The sequence below is a fragment of the Heptranchias perlo genome, chromosome 14, assembly GCF_035084215.1.
Source record: "Heptranchias perlo isolate sHepPer1 chromosome 14, sHepPer1.hap1, whole genome shotgun sequence".
Taxonomy (NCBI): Eukaryota; Metazoa; Chordata; class Chondrichthyes; order Hexanchiformes; family Hexanchidae; genus Heptranchias; species Heptranchias perlo.
This window is the reverse complement of record NC_090338.1, coordinates 22,569,760-22,591,457: the sequence shown is the minus strand read 5'-3', so window position 1 is coordinate 22,591,457 and position 21,698 is coordinate 22,569,760. Positions and strand designations below refer to the sequence as shown.

General features: G+C 40.2%; 2 protein-coding genes across 5 annotated transcripts in view; one reads left to right on the top strand and one right to left on the bottom strand.

Annotated features, from left to right (window-relative positions):
- The window catches only part of si:dkeyp-23e4.3 (rho GTPase-activating protein 7), a 124,745-nt gene extending 110,231 nt beyond the window's left edge, over positions 1-14,514 (top strand). For both annotated transcript variants that reach the window (XM_067996102.1, XM_067996103.1), the window contains exons 9-14: positions 697-910; positions 1,912-2,026; positions 2,713-2,928; positions 6,385-6,602; positions 10,055-10,228; positions 11,101-14,514. In XM_067996102.1, the coding sequence (XP_067852203.1) occupies positions 697-910; positions 1,912-2,026; positions 2,713-2,928; positions 6,385-6,602; positions 10,055-10,228; positions 11,101-11,218 (1,055 nt within the window). In that variant the 3' untranslated portion in view covers positions 11,219-14,514. The remainder of the gene's footprint in view (positions 1-696; positions 911-1,911; positions 2,027-2,712; positions 2,929-6,384; positions 6,603-10,054; positions 10,229-11,100) is intronic.
- A 1,125-nt stretch (positions 14,515-15,639) lies between these two features.
- The window catches only part of rars1 (arginyl-tRNA synthetase 1), a 38,546-nt gene continuing 32,487 nt past the window's right edge, over positions 15,640-21,698 (bottom strand). For all 3 annotated transcript variants that reach the window (XM_067996104.1, XM_067996105.1, XM_067996106.1), the window contains 3 exons: positions 20,825-20,997; positions 16,851-17,098; positions 15,640-15,839 (listed from right to left, as the gene is read on the bottom strand). In XM_067996104.1, coding sequence (XP_067852205.1) covers positions 15,730-15,839; positions 16,851-17,098; positions 20,825-20,997 — 531 coding nt within the window. In that variant the 3' untranslated portion in view covers positions 15,640-15,729. The remainder of the gene's footprint in view (positions 15,840-16,850; positions 17,099-20,824; positions 20,998-21,698) is intronic.

Sequence of the window (21,698 nt, the reverse complement as noted above, 5' to 3'; positions counted from 1 at the left end):
CACTTCTGCAGGATTTGTTGTATGCAATGTTAAAGATTTGATTGAACATAGGAACAGGAGAAGGCCATTCAGCCCATTAAGCCTGTTCTGCCATTCTATTAGATCATAGTTTATCTGTACCTCAACTCCATTTACCCATCTTTTCTCCATGTCCCTTGATACCTTGTAGCTAGTGATCTTCATACCAGAATTGAATCTTGTGAGCTAGGCATCTTGGAGGAAGGTACAAAATTCTTCACGTAGCCCACTTTACAACACACTGCATTCATTTATTAAGCTAGTTGTGTGTTTTCTCATCTAAAAGTCTACAAAACAGACTGATATCTATTTACAGTTGAATATTCGGTGGTTTACAGTTACTTTAAAACAGGTTTTTACACAGGTTGGGGGACATGGACTATTACACCAGAAATAGTGGTGGAAACAGAATCCACAATCACTTTTTTAAAAGGAAAGTGGATAAGTGTATGAACAAAAACTAGTATCAAAAAAGGGCAGGTGAGTGGGAATATATTGGTAGCTCTGAGAGCCAGCATAGATGTGATGGGGCTGAATAGCCTCCTCCTGTGCTGTAAAATTCTATACATCCAAGTATGAGTAACATTTTCATTGATCTACCTGATTGCAAGAAATGGCTATTTATTGCCCTAATTTATCAATCCTCCTTTGACTTGTTTCTCTGCTCCTGTTCTCCAGATCTGCCAACAGACCAGCAGCTTCCTGCAGTGCAGGCGGCTATTCTGCTCCTTCCAGATGAAAATCGTGAAGCTCTGCAGACTCTCCTCTTCTTTCTCTGTGATGTTGTGGCTTGCGTCAATGAGAACCAAATGACCCCGACCAACCTTGCAGTCTGCCTGGCTCCATCCCTCTTTCACCTCAACACCCTGAGAAGGGAAAGCACTACCCCAAGGTAGGTTTTAGACTTTGTATAAAGGGGAATTTTAACTCCTCACATGTTAATTAAAGACTAGTGAAAGGTGTGGAAATAGAGAAATTCCTGCACCTGTGCACATATGGAAGATGTACAATGGAGAACAGTAGGACACTAAAGTGCATGTGTCCAACTTGAACCCGGCAGCATGGTGGCTCATAATTGCACTGCCAATTAAGTTAATGTTGTTGACCTTGTTGACCCCTCGGTTCCCTATCTGTACATTTGACAAGCAAGAGGCCAAATGCTTTCCAAAAGAGAGAACATTTTTTTAAAAATGGAAGGGGGAATTGCCTCCTGGATGGTTGATGCACTCTTACACAACTCCTAATTACTGGTAAAGGTGCAGCATTGGCAGGGGCCTGAGAGGTGGTCACCTAGCCACCATTTTGGTTATGATACTTTTGTGGTACAGGAAATTCGGAGGGGGTAGGGATGGGAAGGCAGGATGTGTTGAAATTGTAAAATACAATACCAAATCAGCATTCAGTCTATACCATATCGCAGACCTCTATTTCAAAGACATTTTTCTTCCAATTAAGTCATTGCATAAACTCAAGGGTGCTGCATTATCCTAGTTGGCCCAAGATTACAGCAACTGAATGGATTGTACAATGGACTGTAGTTCATGTGCTGACACAGCAGGCCTGGTTGAGTCCCAATCTGCAATGCAGTCACCCATAGGAGGGAATGTTAGTTTATCTCCTGTGGAGAGGGGCAGCTTTGAACTCATAATTATAGATAAAGCTGCTCTTTCATTTCTCAAGCTTGGCTCTAAAACTTCAAAGTCACTTCATCCAGAAATCCTGGCTGCAGACTAGCTGCTTATCGTCTACTGATAGCTATGGTTCTATGCGAGAGTAGAGGAATGTTGCCAGATAGTGTCCTTGGAATAAATGTTACATGCAGCTTGTGCTCAATGAACAACACTAGCTAACTAGATAGCGATTTAAATAATTTTATTTTTCTCATCTGTCTAGGGTGAGCCAGAGGAAGTACAGTCTGGGGAAACCTGACCAGAGGGATCTGAGTGAAAATCTTGCTGCCACACAAGGATTGGCCCACATGATCGCAGAGTGTACAAATCTCTTCCTGGTAATAACCTTCTGTCAATTGTAATCCTTTTGCTAATCAGTTCTGATTGTAAAGTTCATTCTTAATGTAATTACAGTTTACCATTTGCTCAAATATTATGAATTGTTTCATAGAACACCAGAGTTGTGATTTTTTTTTCTTAAAACAATGAAACTGATTCATGCAAGCCAAACTCCAGTTCATTGCACAACTAAAGTAGAGCAAAATCTTGTTACAAGAAAATGTTCTTACAAACTTCCTGTTACAACAAAGCTCCTTTCTAATCACTGAAGCTTGAACTCTGAGTAGATAGCTTTCTCCCCCCTCTTACGTGAGTATGCAAAAATGAGACTTGATTTAAGCCTAGTTGAGTCTTTCATGATCTGAGAGTCATCGTAAACAGAAATTTTCTGGGGGTTTTTTGGGCTCCATATACGGCAGGAAATGAACTAGTTCTGGAGTTTTCCAACTAGCTTTACCAAGCCGTTTCAATGTATGCCAAGGTGAATGTTTTGCCCAATTTGTTAAACTTGCCTGTACTTATTTAGAAATGGGTACAGATAGGGGAAAGTCTCTGTGATTTGATTAAATTATTTGTTTTTCTTTCCCCGTTGATATTTTACATTACCGTCATTGAGCTCCTTCCTACTAATTTAACTTTTTTCATGAAGTAATTAAGGTAATGGTAATTCTTTTAATTCTTCCAGGTTCCTGAACAATGGGCAGAGCAGTGCCAGAGCTTGTCCATCAACCAGGATTTCCAGTCTGACTGTGATGATGGTCTGAACAACTCTGAGCGGTATTTTAATGTCAAGGCTGCGCTACAGAGCTCCTTACAGAGCCTGCTGAAGGAGGCGAAGGAGAAATTTAAAGGCTGGATCAGCTGCTCCAGTGTAGAACATGCAGAAATCACATACAAAAAGGTAACCAACGACAATAACTTGAGTCTATCTATGTAGCACCTTTTAATGTAGATAATTGTCGTAAAGCGCTTCAGAGGTGTAATCAGGAAATGGATGCTGAGCCATGTGAGGAGATATTAGGGTGAGGTGACCAAAGATTTGGCCAAAGTGGTGGGTTTTATGGAGGGCCTTAAAGGAGGAGTGGGAGATGTAGAAGCGATGGTGGATTTTGTGAGGGAATTCCAGAATGTGAGGCTAAAGATATGGTTGCTAATTGTGAGGCGAGGCGGGTAAATGAATGAGGCCGGAGTCAAAGGAATTGAAATTTTTGAAGGGGGGTTGTATGGCTGGAGGGGGTTATAGAGACAGGAAGGGGCATGGTCATGAATGGATTTAAACACAAGGATCAGAATTTTAAATTTGAAGTGTTGACTGAACAGAAGCTGATGTAGATCATCGAGGAAAAAGATGATGGGTGAACGGGACAGTTTACGGGCAAGAGAGTTTTGGATGAATTAAAGTTTACGGAGGGTGGAAAACAGGAGGCTGGGCTAGGCGAGCATTGGAATAGTTTTGAGTCTAGAGATGACAAAGGCGTGGATGAGGATTTCAGCAGCAGATGGGCTGAGGTAGCGGCAGAGGTGGGCAATGTTACAGAAGTGGAATTATGCAGTCTTTGAGAAGGAGTGGATATGGAGTTGGAAGCTCTGCTCGATTGGGACACTAAGGTTGCAAACAGTCTGGTTCAGCCTTAAACAGTGACCAGGGAGGGGAATGGAATTGGTGGCAATAGTAGAGTTTGTAGAGGGAGCCAAAGACGATGGCTTCAGTCTTTCCAATGCTCAGCAAAGGAAATTGCAGCTCATCGAAGATTGTAAAGCAGAAAAGCTGTTTGACAACACAGAGGCAGTGAAAGGGTCGAGCGAGGTGGTGAAGAGGTGGAGCTGAGTGTCATCAGCGTACATGTGGAAGCTGATGACACCATCCACCCTAGGAGCCCTGGTAATGAGCCTCTCTATCGTGAATGCATACTTAAATCTAAGGGTTTTCATTAATGTATATCCTTTTGGATGTTAACTTGACTGGAGTTTCAAACAGTGAATAAAATTCAGTTAGTTTAGGAACAGGAGTAGGCCATTTAGCCCCTCGAGCATCTTCCACCATTCAATGAGATCACGGCTGATCTGTGACCTAACTCCATATACCCACCTTAGCCCCTAATACCTTTTGGTTAACAAAAATCTATCAATCTCAGATTTAAAATTAACAATTGAGCTAGCATCAACTGCCGTTTGTGGAAGAGTGTTCCAAACTTCTACCACCCTTCACGTGTAGAGGTGTTTCCTAACTTCACTCCTGAAAGTCCTGGCTCTAATTTTTAGGCTATGTCCTAGTCCTAGACTCCCCAACCAGTGGAAATAGTTGCTCTCTCTCTATCCTATCAGTTTCCTGTAATATCTTGAAAACTTGGATCAAATCACTCCTTAATCTTCTAACTTCCAGGCAATACAACCCTTGTTTGTGTAATCTCTCCTCATAATTTAACCCTTGGAGTTCAGGTATCATTCTAGTAAATCTATGCTGCACTCCCTCCAAAGCCACTGTATCCTTCCTAAGGTGCGGTGCCCAGAACTGAACACAGTACTCCAGCTGTGGTCGAACTAGGGCTTTATATAGCTGTAGCATAACTTTTACCCCCTTATATTCTAGTCTGCTAGATATAAAGGCCAGCATTCAATTAGTCCTTTTGATTTTATTTTCTGTACTTGTCCATGACATTTTAATGATCTATGTACATGGACCCCTAAGTCTTTTTGGACCTCCACTGTTTTGAGTTTTTCACCATTTAGAAAGCACTCTGATCTATCCCTTTTAAGTCCAAAGTGGACGATCTCTCACTTGCCTACATTGAAATCCATTTGCCACAGTTTTGCCCATTCACTTAATCTATTAATATCTCTCTGTAATTTTATGCTTCCACCTACACTGCTTACAATGCTGCCTATCTTAGTGTCATCAGCAAACTTGGATATGTGGCTCTCTATCCCATCATCTAAGTCGCTACTAAATACAGTGAATATTTTAAAGTCTTGATTTAGATGTATTTACAACACTTGTGTGGAGAAAAATGAAGGCAAAAATTCTATTTCCACAGGCATAAAATCACAAAGTAGTTCAGTTGAATTTGTAAAAAAATTCATACAGATTCATTATTTTACAAGAATATGTTACAAGTAGGAGAAGAACATAGTAAGAGACTATGATCAGGTTTGGTGTTGCAGACAGTAGTGTCATACAACAAATATCTCCACTTGTGAATTAAAGGTGGAATTATCTGGTCAGCCTCATTTGTGGAGGCAATTGCTGTTTTGTCAGATTTTCACAATAATCTGGGCTGTTTAACTCTTTTACAACAGTGCTGCAAAATAATTGCCTTTTATTATTCCCTCACACAAACGGTGTCACAATGGATTGATTTCACAATTCCTCCTTTAGCACTATTTTTAAGCATCATTAGTACGTTTTCATTTTGTTGAAACTATTTCCAGTAAAATGTGTCTATTCTTGCATTGCTGACCTTTTGGCTTTTGCCACCTGGCTTCTAGCTTTGTGATTGATGTGAATCCAGTAGCCAAATGAGTGAAGGTCAGCAGTATGAGTGCACAAACCGAGTAATTCTGATATTAACTTCCACTGTGACATATTTAATGTCTTCATAATTCATGCCATCTTTTTTAAAAGAAAATACGAGGTGCCTTGGCCCTTTAGGATGGAAAATGTAATTTATGACAACATTTCAGTTCTTTCCTTTAGTTTGTATCTAAAAAAATATATATATGTAGTGAAATTTTATCCTGCTCAAAGCATCCTTGAATAATTGCAGGTCAGGAGTTAAAGTTAACTATTCTGACCACGCAATGTTGGCTTAACCTAATCTCTGCCCGCACCCCTACTGCACTAGTATACCATTCACATCCCACAACAGGCAATCCTTGTAGTCTTGTGGAGAAAGTTGACAATTTATACTGAGTTATAGGCAATTTTGTGCTGTGGATTTGGTTAAGAATGCTTCTGGCTCATTTCACTTGGGATAAATCTGTTGGCTTCAAAGCTCCTATTGGTTTTGACTGGATTCAATCCCAGGTCATAGAAGTATCTGACTGCAGAGGGCTGAGCTCGATCCTGCCTTCATCTGACATTTACACATAGCACTTCCATTGTTGATTATGTATAGTGATTAGGAGCAGGAAATCTGTCTTGATAGTCCATTCCCTAATCCAGGGATGCTGTGTCTCTATACTGCTGCCCTTATTGAAATCAACTAGCACAGACTGGAGATCAAGACGGGGAGTATCACTATCAGAGTCAAAAACTTTACCTCTGAGCCATATATCAGCACTACAGATTTAATGAAAATGTTTGCTGTTGATTGACTTCAAGTTAGAATGACTTACTTTCATTGATGTATATTTTCAGGTTGATGACAACCATCCCTTGCGGCTGTGGAAAGTGTCCATTGAGGTGGAAAAGCCATCTGAGGAGATCCTGAAGCATTTGCTTAGGGAGCATCACCTTTGGGAAAAAGACCTCCTTGAGTCAAAGATCATTGAGACACTGGATGACGAGTCTGAGATATATCACTACACCACCGGTAGTACATTCCCGCACCCAGCCAGAGATTACACTGTTTTGAGGTAGGAACAAGGGTTTAATCTCAAAATTTAAAACTTACACTAACCCTATTTTAAAAGTATATATTTCAGTAACTTCCTCACAGAAAGAATCCTCTGCTTAGATTGCAGAGCTGCAGAAAATCACAGAAAACCTGATTTGTAAAATTGTTCACCACACAAGCCAGTTTTCTGTTTGCTACCTTCCCTTGCCTTCTATTTTGATCCGTTCCTTGTTGTACTGGGCGATAGTTTAGCCACTGGCAACTGCATTGAGGAAGGAGATTCCACAAAATTTGAACGATTAGGTATTGGCAGCACAGAAAAAATCCTACAGAATTTGCAATAATATTACAATGGAGCAAGCCTATGATCTTCCCACGGGCCACTGCATCCTGCAACAACCCTGGGTCAGGAGGGGAGAGTTAAATCTGCATTGGAACATCTGTGAATAAGGGACAGAGTTACAGGTCACGGAACCAACTGGAATCCACAGCTGGGACAATTGTGTAAAACTTTGCCATACATTTTGAATTGATAGACAACGTTGAGGTGACTCAGTTCTAGTGGAAAATGGCTCCAGGTATTACACAGTACATGCTATTACATTCTTCAAATATTGTTCCACCCTTAGCTTCATTTTTTTAGAACTGGGAACTCATTCACAGTGAGGTCGGCAGATAAGAACAGCATGTTATTTGAAGTACTTGCTAGCAAAAGTAGTTTGTAGCCCAGACTAAAGAAATCTGAACAAATGGATTGGGAAGAAGGGAGACACTTAGAATTCATTGCTCTCAAAAGAATCACCACATGTGTTATTAGCTTTCTTGCTTTACAAGAACAATGTACAAGGCTTCTCTGATGTGATATGAATAAAACATAAGGAATATCAGTGTGAATTCCTAAAGGATTCCAGAGTGCCCACTCATTTGTCTTAGGCATCCCTATCCTGACTCAGTTCAATATTTTTTTATTAGATTCCAATCACTTAAATAACCCTTTATATTCTTGGTACCATTATGTAAGCAAAGTAAACATCTGATACAATCATTGATCTGGTATATGGAAAGGCATTTAAAATTGTGAAAATAAAATTGAGTATTTAAATAGAATCATAGAATGGTTAGAATCATAGATGTTTACAACATGGAAACAGGCCCTTTGGCCCAACATGTCCATGTCGCCCAGTTTATACCACTAAGCTAGTCCCAATTGCCTGCACTTGGCCCATATCCCTCTATACCCATCTTACCCATGTAACTGTCCAAATGCTTTTTAAAAGACAAAATTGTACCTGCCTCCACTACTGCCTCTGGCAGCTCGTTCCAGACACTCACCACCCTTTGAGTGAAAAAATTGCCCCTCTGGACCCTTTTGTATCTCTCCCCTCTCACCTTAAATCTATGCCCCCTCGTTATAGACTCCCCTACCTTTGGGAAAAGATTTTGACTATCGACCTTATCTATGCCCCTCATTATTTTATAGACTTCTATAAGATCACCCCTAAACCTCCTACTCTCCAGGGAAAAAAGTCTCAGTCTATCCAACCTCTCCCTATAAGTCAAACCATCAAGTCCTGGTAGCATCCTAGTAAATCTTTTCTGCACTCTTTCTAGTTTAATAATATCCTTTCTATAATAGGGTGACCAGGGTTACAGCACTGAAGGAGGCCATTGACCCATGCCGGCCCTTTGTAAGAGCAATCCAGTTAGTCTCATTTCCCCGCTCTTTCCCCTTAGCCCTGCAAATATTTTCTCTAAGTATTTATCCAATTATTTTTTGAAAGCCACGATTGAATCTGCTTCCACCACCCTTTCAGGCAGCGCATTCTAGATCATAACTACTTGCTGCGTTTAAAAAAAAAAAAGTTTTCCTCATGTCGCCTTTGGTTCTTTTGCCAATCACCTTTAATCTGTGTCCTCTGGTTCTCAATCCTTCTGCCAATGGGAACAGATTGCCTTTCTTTATCTAAACTCTTCATGATTTTGAACACGTCTATCAAATCTCCCCTCAACCTTCTCTGCTCTAAGGAGAACAACCCCAACTTCTCCAGTCTATCCAAGTAACTGAAGTCCCTCATCCCTGAAGCATTCTAGTAAATCTTCTCTGCACCATCTCTAAGGCCTTCACATCCTTCCTGAAGTGCGCTGCCCAGAATTGGACGCACTATTCCAGCTATGGCCGAACCGGTGTTTTATAAAGGTTCAACAAAAACCTCCTTGCTTTTGTACTCTACGCCTCTATTTTTAAAGCCCTGGACCCCATATGTTTTTTTTTAAACTGCTTTCTCAACCTGTCCTGCCATTTTCAAAGATTTGTGCACATATAGCCCCCAGGTCTCTCTGTTCCTGCACCCCCTTTAGAATTGTACCCTTTAGTTTATATTGCCTCTCCTCATTCTTCCTACCAAAATGTATCACTTCGCAGTTCTGTTAAATTTCATCTGCCACGTGTCTGCCTATTCCACCAGTCTGTCTATGTCCTCTTGAAGTCTATCACTATCTTCCTCACTGTTCACTACACTTCCAAGTTTGGTGCTATCTGCAAATTTTGAATTTGTGCCCTGTACACCCGAGTCCAAGTCAATATATATCAAGAAAAGCAGTGGTCCTAGTACCGACCCCCAGGGAGCACCACAGTATAGCTTCCTCCAGTCTGTAAAACAACCATTCAGCACTACTCTGTTACCTGTCGAAGTAGAAAGCCTCCGAAAGCTTGTGATTTTCAAATAAAACTGTTGGACTATAACCTGGTGTTGTAAGATTCCTTACACCTGTCACTTAGCCAATTTCGTATCCATGCTACCACTGCCCCTTTTATTCCATGGGCTTCAATTTTGCTGACAAGCCTATTATGTGGCACTTTATCAAACTTTTGAAAGTCCATGTACACAACATCAACTGTATTGCCCTCATCAACCTTCTCTGTTACCTCATCAAAAAACTCAATCAAGTTAGTTAAACACGATTTGCCTTTAACAAATCTGTGCTGGCTTTCCTTTTATTAATCCACACTTGTGCAAGTGACCGATTAATTTTGTCTCTGATTACCATTTCCTCCGCAGATTACCTCTGCAATTTCCACCCTTCCCTCGGCAACCTAGGATGTATCCCATCCAGACCGGGTGACTTATCTACTTTAAGTACAGCCAGCCTTTGTAGTCCCTCCTTTGTCAATTTTTAGCCCATCCAGTATCTCAACTACCTCCTTTTACTGTGACTTTGGCAGCATCATCTTCCTTGGTAAAGACAGATGCAATGTACTCATTTAGTACCTCAGCCATGCCCTCTACCTCCTTTTTGGTTCCTAAATGTCGAAATGTTGTGCTGTTGTCCTGATTTTTTGAATTAGAGGATCAAATACAGAAATATATAAATGGAGATAAATTAATTTGTGTAATTGTGTATAAAACTCGAATTCTGATGTGCTATACCAGTTCTAAATGATATTTTAACTGTGCTTTTATTTTCTTCCAGGATTTGGCAGGCAGACTCTCAAACAGGAATGTGTGTGTTAGCTGCCACCTTTGTGGATGCCAAAGAAGTTCCTTTACTCGGAGTCCAAGCAAACGTGATCACGTCCCAGTATCTCATCGAACCAGCTGGAAAATCAAAATCCAAGCTCTCTCATGTCTGTCGAATAGACACAAGGTAAATTAAAAGAACTAGAGGTACTGGGAGAGAATTCAAGCACCCATCTCACAGAAAGCCCAGCAGCTGATCTGGTGGGTGGTGTTCAGCCAGTGTGAAGTGACAGTGGCGCTACAGTTCTGTGGCTTGGTCAAAGGGACTCCATAACACTACATCACAGATGATCTTTTAAATAGATTTTGTACCTATTTTGTGATTTTTGTACATAGCAAATAGCTAGCAACACAAATCTCAATGTGGAGCATTATTTGACCAAGATGGTATGAGCTGTACATCTGCAGCAACTTAACCCACCAGATCACCAATCAGGCAACTGGAATTTTAATATATCTTTTAATTGGATATGACCAAAGCATAGCACACCGATTGCTGTTAAATTGTCCATGAATGTAAAACAATGGGAATTACCAAAATATCCCTGTGCTGACCCCCACAGTATTTTAAAGGGGACCATGTCATCATTGTTGAAGTTTGTCTGGTGAGCTTAATTGCTGCTGTGAAAAATGTGCTGCCATGTGTACTGCCTGGACAAAGTTGTATTGTGGCAGATTCAGTCTCTGTTGCAGCTTAAAGTTTACAAAACATATTTTGTACTTTTAACTATGTTTAAAAATGCTCCTATTTTTAAAAAAATTAAACAGGTAAAGGCAATTGGCCTCTGTAAACCCCTCCCTTCCGATTGGGGAAAAATAGGCACACAAACAATAGTTTGCAGCTCCTTCACTATAAGCCTTGTTAGCATTATACCTTTATTATGTTAAAGGCGCTATACAAATGCAAGTTGTTGTTGTTGTTGTTGTTGTTGTAGAATAACTCTAGAAATTATGACCTGAGCTTACACTCTCATTCTCTGTCACTCTGGTTTCTTGCAGAGGACGAACTCCAGAATGGTACAACAAAGTATATGGTTATCGCTGTGCTGCTGAACTCCTCAAGATCAGAGACTCCTTCACAGCATCTGACGCTGAATTACGGGAAACAAAAATTTGAAAAAGTCATGCAGTTTTAATTGTACAATGAGTTTGTTTTTATCAACCCAAGAAATGTGTTTTTTTTTAAAAAAACGAGTGCTGTTCATCAGCAACTCAAAGAAAGGCCTGCATTTATAATGATAATGACTGGTGGGATGGGCTTATGATTCTGATTCTGGGGGGGAGGTTCTTGGGATTCAGTTTTGAGGAAGGACAAGGATGGCTTCTGAAAAGCACTAACATCATCTACTCTTCAGAGTATGTTGATCGTGAATTTTGTTATCTAAATTATCTTTGAATCTGGCCAAATACCTGCAGGTCATGTTTCCCACTTACAGGCATTTCCTAAAGGGGAATTTTAACTCCCGCACAGGAAGCTGGCCAAAAGTAACAGGTAGGCCTACGATCCCGCCGGCAAGCTGTCCACCCGCAAACGTGCGTAAAGAGCAACTGACCAGTTGCCAGCAGGTAAGACGGTTTTGCAAGGTCTCATCAGTGGGAAAGGGAGGAGCCCTTAATAGCAGAGGTCTGTACTTTCTTTATAGGACCCAGAAGAACACTTGTCCTCTGGGCCCTGCAAAGATGCTTAAAACTTAGCTTTTAGGTCCTCTGCCTTCTCAACAGGTTTTACTGAGCAGGGTGCCTGCACAAAATACAATGAGCAAAGGTATTAAAAGCTCTCTGAGTTTACTTGCTAAATAGGATTTCCTTAATTTCTAATCTAATTATATGCCTCTTAAATACAAAAACTCAATTATACCTTGTAACATCTTAAACTGATTGTGTCATGACCTCTCCCTATGAAATTGGCAAATGCACATTAGTGTTATGATTTTCATACACCTGCTGCCAATGCAGTTCAGTAATGTGCCACACCACTTGTGGGCTTGTTGCACAGGCAATGATATAACAAATCTTTTTTATTGTGTGTGTGTGTTTTATTGTGGAGGATGGCAGCGAGTGATGGGTCAGCTAACTATTAGCTCCATTCTTTTTCCCTTTTTGTTTTGTTTAAATTTTATGTAAAGTGAGCAATGATGAGCTCCATGTTTTTTTAAATTGAAAAACTTCCCTCTGATAGTGAGCTTATCAATTGATCAGATTACCTATTCTTACTGGTAAAATTTTGAATTATTGGGGTTTAAATTACCTGTTTAGTACAATAGGAGAGTTTAATCCGGTGCTATTATGTCAAGCCTCTGCCACTCACTAACTGCTTGCTTTGAAATGCACAAACGGATGCCAGGATTGATTGACTGCTGGTTTTACTTTGCCAGATATTACTGACCGCAAATAAGCAATGTAAAGATGAGCTCCACCATTCCTGTGGGCAGCAGCACTCAGATTTTGTGTCTCAAGATGTGCAATCACACCCTGTCCAAAATGCAGCCCTGAGTCTTGCCTATTACCCCCCCCTCCCCCACCCCTGCAATTGGCAAAATATAAACCCCAAAATAGACGCAGGCTCTGCCATTCAATCAGATCATGCCTAAGCTTCCCCTCAAATCCACTTTTCTGCCAGCTCCCCATATCCCTTGATTGCCCGAGTGTCCAAAAATCTATCCATCTCAGCCTTGAATACATTGAATGACTCAGCATCCACAGCCCTCTGGGGTAAAGAATTCCAAGATTCACAACGCTCTGCATGAAAAATTCCTCCTCACCTCAGTCTTGAATAGCTGACCCTGTATTCTACAAATATGTCCCCGAGTTCTAGACTCTAGATACGAGCCAGGGGAAACAATCTCTCAGAATCTACCCTGTCAAGCCCCCTGATAATGTTTCAATGAGATCACCTCTCATTCTTCTAAATTCCAGAGTATCAGCTCATTCTACTCAATGTACTGCAAAATGGAACAGCAGGGGAGGGCAGGGTACAGTGGGGATTGGTCTCCACTTTGGTGCCAGGGTCTTGGTACCCTGCCACATAAAGGACCTGCATTTGCTCCACTCCAGTGTGCCCAGATGGTGGCAACTTTTCAAGCCCAAAGAAATTTTTGATGTTTCAGTAACTTCACTAAAGGTTAGAAGTCAACTTACTTCTAACCTGGCAGTGATATGGGCACAGAACTAAATTTAACCTTGTAATACAACTTCTATTAGCAATGTGAAGACATGTTTTCCCACCCACTTTGAGATAGTTATCCTTTGGCTCCTATGCTTTTCATTGCCAATGTCTTGGCAAATTGCATCTGCAACAGATCATTGTCTGTTTCCTCAAGTTAATGGTAAACATTTTTAATTTAATCCTAAAACAGTATTGAATATCAGAAACGAAACACAGAATGATGGAAATCGACGGATAAGTTAGCATCTATCAGGAGATAATGTTTGGGTTTAAGTTTTGTCAACACTGAGGATATGCAAACTTTTAGTAAGATTGGGGGAAGAAACAGATTACACTGTTTTGAGGTATGCAGCAAGGGTTTAAACAGATTCCAATTGTGGGGCAAAAGTTAATGGGTAGAATTGAAATAATTGCATTAGAAAAGTGATCCAATTTCCCAGAACACTTGACATTCTGCACTGAAACAAGTCTCCAAATAGTTAAATTAAGCTTCTAAATTGTGACAGGATAGTCTGGTTATTTTATAGCTTATGGAGGAGGTGTTATCTGCTCTACTATACAGTGTAAAAGTGCTGAATTGCTTCACTTTTGTACCAGCTAAAGAAACCACAATGGCTACTTGATGTCGTAACAAATTACAAAAAGACAAAAAAGTCTGCTGCAATGAATCGAAAGGGGAGGGGAAGGAGGCAGCGTCTGTGCATTCCTGCTTTAGTTATGTGAAAATTGTTGGGGAATTTGTAATTAGTAATTAGAAACATAAAATTCAGGCAAGATAACAAAGAAGCTTGGCTATCAAACAATTGTTTTTTTATTATACAAATACCCCTGCTTGCATCTAACCCACTGTGGCTGCCTTTTTTTTGGCTCTGCTCGTGTTTAGCCCTGTGTCTATTAATGATCAGTAACTTTCGGTAATATTGCCCATTTTACACTATCCATTATACACGTCTGAAGTTCCCTTCCATTGACATCAATGGAAAGGAAAAGTGGACACGGTGTATGACAGGCGATCGATCTACTACCAACCATTTCATGGTTAAAATTACCCCGATTGTTTCCCTGTTCCAATCTAAATGAGTGATGACCTAGTTTGAAATAATATTGAGCAGTCAGTTTCAGCAATGGTGGTTGGTCGGAAGATTGGGAAGTAAAAAGTAGAACTCAGCTTATACAGAATATGTTTCACCAGGACCAGGTGTAAACTAATTGAATCACTGTAATTGTGCAGGTGACTCAATTAATATTTCTTGAACAAGTTTGACAGTGTTTCTACATGTTTTAAATGTTTAGCAAGAGAAACAATATGAGATTGCACCCACATTCATGGCTATTGAACCTTGATATGACCTGTCTTTCAAGATGCTGGATGGCAAAAAAAAATTAACTGCAGATATTTGTTTTAAAAAGTGTATTATTTCTGATTTTATGACAATGCCAAGATTAAGGAAATCAAATTACAATTTTATCTATTTATGGTACATCTATACATTTTGTACTTTATGTAAATATATTTACTGCATCTTCAAAAAAACTCCAGAATGTCCATCAGTTTATTATCCTACTTATTAAATATGTAATGACTGAAGCAGCTGCCTTTTTCTTGTTTCCCTTGTACTGTGAAATATAGCCCAGTGTACTATGTTGCCTCTTGGGACTGTACATACTCATTGTAATGTAAATCTGAGTGACAGAAACAAGGCCCCATCGTCACTCACCCTACTGTAGTTTCTCTTCTAGTTTACTGAAAGACTGCCAATTGAATACTGTACAATAGGACATTGCTGGGACTTTATTTGTAATCAGTTTGCTTTCAATGTGGGCTTACCCCTCCAACAGCAATCTCATTGCCTGGACCCTTGGCTCATGTTTCATTTCAACATGAACCAGCGTTAGAATACATTTGATACCAGATTCTGGAATTTAAGCTTAAAAAAAAATCTTTACGTGCACAAATTGTCACCCATGAGCTTTCAAGATTTCAGTCAACAAATTACTCAGTGCTGCTTGCAATCGATCAATTCGGTTTCTTGCAAAAACTGCCCGATAAACATGATGGTACTTGTATAATTCTGTATCCTCCCACTATACTCAACCTCTGCAACATCCAAAATATGTGCAAGGGCTATCAAATTTATATGAAATGCTTGCTGGAACTGTTGGGCCAGCTGCAATTTTACAGCGACTGCACAGAATACCAGCAAGTAAAACAGTTCATCTTGTCCCTGGTGTGCATCAGTTTAAATAGTGAGTTAATTATCATCACTTACGGATGGGTGTATGCGTTGGGAAAATCTGTTACATTGGGACTTTTGTATAATTTCTGCAAGTCTGTGATATCTGCCCCCAATATACATAACAAACCCATGGTCTTCACTATAGGTTTTTATTTAATATTTTACACAAAAGTTTGCTGCTGTACTACTTGCTATGAAAAGGCAAGTTGGAATTCAAACACAAAATTACATCCTCTGCACAGGTTTGAGTCCCAGGATAGAAAAACTCTTTGCCATGACCGCAGCTGTGGCATCACACAGCAGCATCCGCCACATGTTCACCTTGACAACGTCACCTGGAAGTAAAAAGGAGACAATGATTAACTTTTTATCACCTTTTGGGCATTCAGTGTTAGCACTCAGCTGCTGCGTAAAACTCCCTCCACTCTATCCCAGTAATGTGACTTAGCTCCCAAATTCAGAAAAGCACTATTGAACCAGTTGAAGTACACTATCTCTTCCCTTATTTGTCTAGCACACCAATGTATTTTATTACATCCTGAAAGGACAATTATAATTAGGAGCTTTGTTCTTCTGTTTGATTACAACAAAGGCTGCTTTTCATTGTAGAGCAAAAGGAACTGGACATTTCCCACTTGGGCAACGAATGACTTGTAAAACCAGGTAACAGAGGAAATGGCTTTCCTTTAGGCTGACCGATACGGCGCTCAGTCTTCCTTTGTGATTCGCACAGTAGCTGTCTAAAACATAGCCGCCAGGCTCAAAATATAAAGTTAAAATTGAGCCTTATTTGTACATGATTTAGAAACAGCTGTTATTTATTGGAATAGGCCACCTTAAAACAAGGATAACACTTAAACCAAAGACCCCTACTAAGATAGTCTAGCGTACTGGTGTACAAAATTCTTGAAAGATCCACATTTGCCTCTTCAGTTCTCCACACATCAAGTTCCAATTCTAATCCATGCCACTGAGGGAAGGTATCCAGCTGGTCAGTTGGTAGCTCTCACTTCTGAGCCAGAAAGCTGTGGGTTCAAGTCCCACTCCAGGATTTGAGCACATAATCTAGGCTAATACTTCAGTACTGTAACAATGGAGTGCTGCATTGTCAGACCTTGCTGTGGAACCTTGTGTATAAATTGGCTGCCACATTTCCATGCAGAGTGACTAATTGGCTATGAAACACTCTGGGACATCCTGAGCATTTGAAAGGTGTTACACAAGGCTTTGTTTCCTATTACAATTTGAAAGGCATTTTGCTGTTGTCCTCTGGCTATACATTTTTTTAATCAAAAGGGGAATTCTAACAAGAACCACGTAATATACAGGAATGCAGTTTGACTCACCTGTCTGTCTGTCCTTCTCTACACAGTAACAGCTGTCATAGAACTCTGTAAAGGTTGTGGCCAGTTCAAAGAGATAGTCGCACAGGGTATGCAGGCAGAGGTCATCCAGGATTTTGTGAAGGATTTCTGGGAATCGCAGAATGCATTTACCTAACTTCCATTCCTTCTCATGATTCAGCAGGATGACTGTTTCTGCAGCTGCTTTTTGCAGAGTTGCATCATCAATGTTTGCAAGTCGAGTTATGGACCTGCGAAGGAATGTTACATTTTACATTGAGTTCGCAACTGCAGTTTGCCGCCATCTTCATCAATCCACTGCATACGGAGAAATCTGTTTTCTTTTTCTGGGATGCACCACTACACTATTGTGACATTTCCAAACTCATTTCATGTGGGACCTGAGAAAAGGGAAAGTTCCATAAGTCTGGGCTGGATTCAAACCAATATGTCAACACTAAAAAGACAACATTCAAACCAGTCCTCTCCAAGTTTTTGGCTTTCTATACTATTTCTCGTAGGGAGTCAAACACCAGTCTGCTCCTTTCTACCCTATACTGCAACAAGTTTAATTTCCATAAACAAAGTTTATCCTCTGCTCCAAAGATCACCACTGTTATCTCTATTTTAATTTTACCTATATGATCCACCAAGCAAAAGCATGGAGGGCAGAAATACCACTGATGCGTACATATATCTTGATTTACATCCTATGAGTTTGAACTTGCAAGGTAAATTTGAGTTATCAACACTATGATTCTGCAGAGGCCAATTTCCATCGCTTATTGAGATAGAGTTATGATACTGGGACTATTTATATTGGCGCAGAGAAGGCTAAGATGAGATTTAATAGAGGCTTTCAAAATGATGAAGGGATTCGATAGCGCAAAATAGGGAAAAACTATTTCCTCCGGCTGGCAAGTTAGTGATTAGGGGTCAACAATTAAAAATTGTCACCAAAATAGTGAGGTGAGGGGTTAGGAAGATTGTTGAGTGTGAAATGCTTTAACACAGGGAGTAGGTAAGACAGAAACCATTACATCTGTTACAGTAAAACTGGATAAATATTTGAAACAAGGAAAGGTACAGGACTAAGAGGAGTGTGGGACAATGGGATTAGTTTTTGGCTGCTCTAGCAAAGAGCCAACACCTACACAAGGAGCGAAATAGTCTCCTTCTGTATTGGAAACTGACTTCTATGGGGGTCTCTGGTGGCAGAACTCTAGTAATGCAGCAGTACAATGACGTGCTGAGAACATGTTTAAATGAATGTCATATCTGATGGGGTCTCATTGTTTCTAGTTATAAACAGAAAATACAAAGAGATTTTAAAAGAGTTAGATTAGCTAAGAAAGCAGAACTAAAAGGGAGACAGTACTACTGTAGATTAAAGTGGGGGGAAAATTTGGATCTGGTATTGTTGCAACTGCAGGGCTGTTGTAATAGGTTAGTTTAGGTTTCTGTCTATAACAGTTTAACCTTCACAAAAACATTAGTGGCTTATTGCCTGAGTTTCTGTAGTATGTGAGTGAACAGATGGGAATGAAAATACTTCTTTGAAAATTGTATTTGAACAATACCAGCTCATGGGAGAAACTAGTGATGACAAGCTTTTCTACAGCTTGCTGAGACCCTCTAGTGGCACAAACTAGGTACTGAAGCTTCAAATGTAATTGTATTTGCCTGTTTAAAAGAAATACAAAAAATGATTTCATCCATAAAATTACAGCCATCAATTAACATGTTTTCAGATTTAGCTTGCAAATAGTAAACTCGAGGCAGAAATCTTTCCACTTCTCAAATTGCCAAACAAGACAAGGTTTGTACCCCCTCCCCATTTTATGGCAATTGTTTCTTCACTTTTAGGTCCTCTTACACCACACACCAGCCTTTGCTAATACCACCCTGCAAAAGAGGTATGACATGGCAACTTATTATTTTTATTTCCTCTGGGGAAGGATTTGGTTTTTCTCAGGTGCCCCCTCCCAAAAACCATTTTGATTTTGGAGTTACCAAGAACTCCATACATTTAGTTAACATGGACATAGATGCACATATTACCACTACAAAGAATGTACAGCATAGAAACAGGCCATTCGGCCCAAGATCCATGCCAGTGTTTATGCTCCACGTGAGCCTCCTACCACCCTTCTTCATCTAACCTTATCAACATATCCTTCTTTTCCTTTCTCCTCATGTGTTTATCTAGATTCCCCTTAAATGAATTTATGCTAGTTGCTTCAACTACTCCTTGTGGTAGAGATTTCCACATTCTAACCACTCTCTGAGTGAAGAAGTTTCTCCTGAATTCCCTATTGGATTTGTTAGTGGCTATCTTATATTTATGGCCCCTAGTTCTGGTCTCCCCGCAAGTGGAACCATCTTCTCTACGTATCATAGTAGGTACAGCACAGGTGGAGGCCATTTGGCCCATCGTGTTCATGCCAGCTTTTTGAAAGAGCTATCCAATTAGTCCCATATTCCCCTGCTTTTTCCTCATTGCCCTGTAATTTTTTTCCCTTCAAGTATTTATCAAATTCCCTTTCGAAAGTTACTACTGAATCTGCTTCCACCACCCTTTCAGTCAGTGCATTCCAGATCAGTGCAACTCGCTGTGTAAAAAAATGTTTCCTCGTCGCCTCTGGCTCTTTTGCCGATCACCTTAAATTTGTGTCCTCTGGTTACCGACCATTCTGCCACTGGAAACAGTTTCTCCTTATTTACTCTATCAAAACCGTTGATGATTTTGAACACCTCTATCAAATTTCCCCTTAACCTTCTCTGTTCTAAGGAGAACAATCCCACTTTCTCCAATCTCTCCACATAACTGAAGTCCTTCATCCATTGTACCATTCCAGGAAATCTCTTCTGCACCCTCTCTGAGGCCGATCTCAGAAAAGCTTAAAAAAAAGTCTACCACCTCCTTGAACCCATCCTTTAAACTTTGTACCCCAAACCCAAGTATAATTACTGACTACTACACTTAAAATTACATCCCACGAGAAAAGATTTGCTTATGGACAGATTTAACTTCCTACTGAGAACATGTTACTCTCCTAAAAGAAAGTTTTTCCTTTTGTTTCATTGCACAGACTCGGATAGCAAAAGAAACTCAACTGAAACTGAGCAACATTTATAGCTACTAATAGATTTTATGATGGTTTTCAGGAAATATCGCCCATGTGCTAAATACACCTTTGCTCAACAGGAGTGAACTAACAGCCTTAGGCAAAAAAGCAATGACATGCACAAAACCAAGAGAACCGCTCATGAACCAATTTACTGGAACCACTACCATTGGGGCAGCAGATGTTGAGCATATAAGTCAGATTCTAAAATACTAAAATATTCCCTACGTCGCTCGATAACATAATTCTCTAGTTAGTACGGTTGGAAGAGTGGAGGCCATCAATTCAGGTGTAAGTTTTTTGTGATAATGGATCCAATGATTACATTTGTTGACACTGAGAAGTGCTGGTGAACACTGCAGGTTCCATTCCAGGCTTTTCAGGAGGTCACGAGATGGGCTGCTTTGTAGCATTAGAATATCTATCTCAGGGAAAGACTAACCTCTGCTCACTGTAGGAAACGGCCAGAGCAATGTGAATAATGTATACAGAGATTATTATACATCTACCCTATCAAACCCTTTTATAATCTTAAAGACCTCTATCAAGTCACCCCTCAGTCTTTTTTGCTTAAAAGAGAAAAAAGCCCCAGCCTATTCAATCTTTCCTGATAGGTATAACCTCTCATTTCTGGTATCATCTTAGTAAATCTTTTTTGAACCTTCTCCAGTGCCGCTATAATGTGGAGACCAGAGCTGTTATGGCACAATGCAGTAACAATACAAAACTGCCATTCCGCTGAGCTGCTCATTGACACTAAACAATTGAACAATGTGAAAAACTGGACCAGTATGCTCACAAACATTACTGTTTCCTATAAAGAGTAACTTTCCCCCAGAGCTGTCTCACCTGATTCTAGTGAAGGCGTACAGCAAATAGGCTGCTGTGTTTCCCCGGTCATCCAACATCTTGTCGAAGGAGAAGACATAGTCATTAGTCCTATTGTGAGAAAGGTCAGCATACTTAATACAGCCAAATGCAACAGCCTCTTTTGCTGCCTTAAGCTCGTCAGGTGTCAAAACCTATAACAGGAAGGCAAAAATAAAAACAGTTTAAACAACACTTCTATTTAATGCTATTGGATAACTACTTGCAAATCGTAAACAAATGAAGTACCCGAGACACTGCAATTCTATGACCTTCAACACTGTTCCGTTACCATTACAAAGAATGGATGGACTGGCAAAATGGAACAGAATCCAGGAGCCTGAGAAAAAAAGCAAACCTACACCCCCTTGCTGCATTCTCTTCCACTTTGCCAGGCCCTCCTGTTTCCATTTAAGGTCTGCCCTACTCTCCCTCCCCCTCACCACCTCACCTCCCCACCACCCCCCCAACCCCCTCACCTATTCACACATTCTCTGTCTATTAAATGTATTTAATTTTGCTCCTTCCTCATGTTAATATCACTTCGGCCATTTAATCATCTCCTGTTTTCCTTTTTATGTACTTCACAGGTCAATCCACTTCCTTTCTCATATTTGAGTATGTTCTTTTCCGCTCCCATTTGTTGTATTCCTTTTAAATACAATTCATCTTTCATTTTTTCCAGTTCTGATTAAGGATTACATTTGAAACGTTAACTTGTCTGTTCTCTCCACGGATGTTGACAGACCTGATTATTTCCAGCAATTTCTGTTTTTGTTGCAAAAAAAAATACATCCATGGCCTTGCTCTTCCCCATCTCTGTAACCTTCTCCAGCCCTACAGCCCACCGAGAACT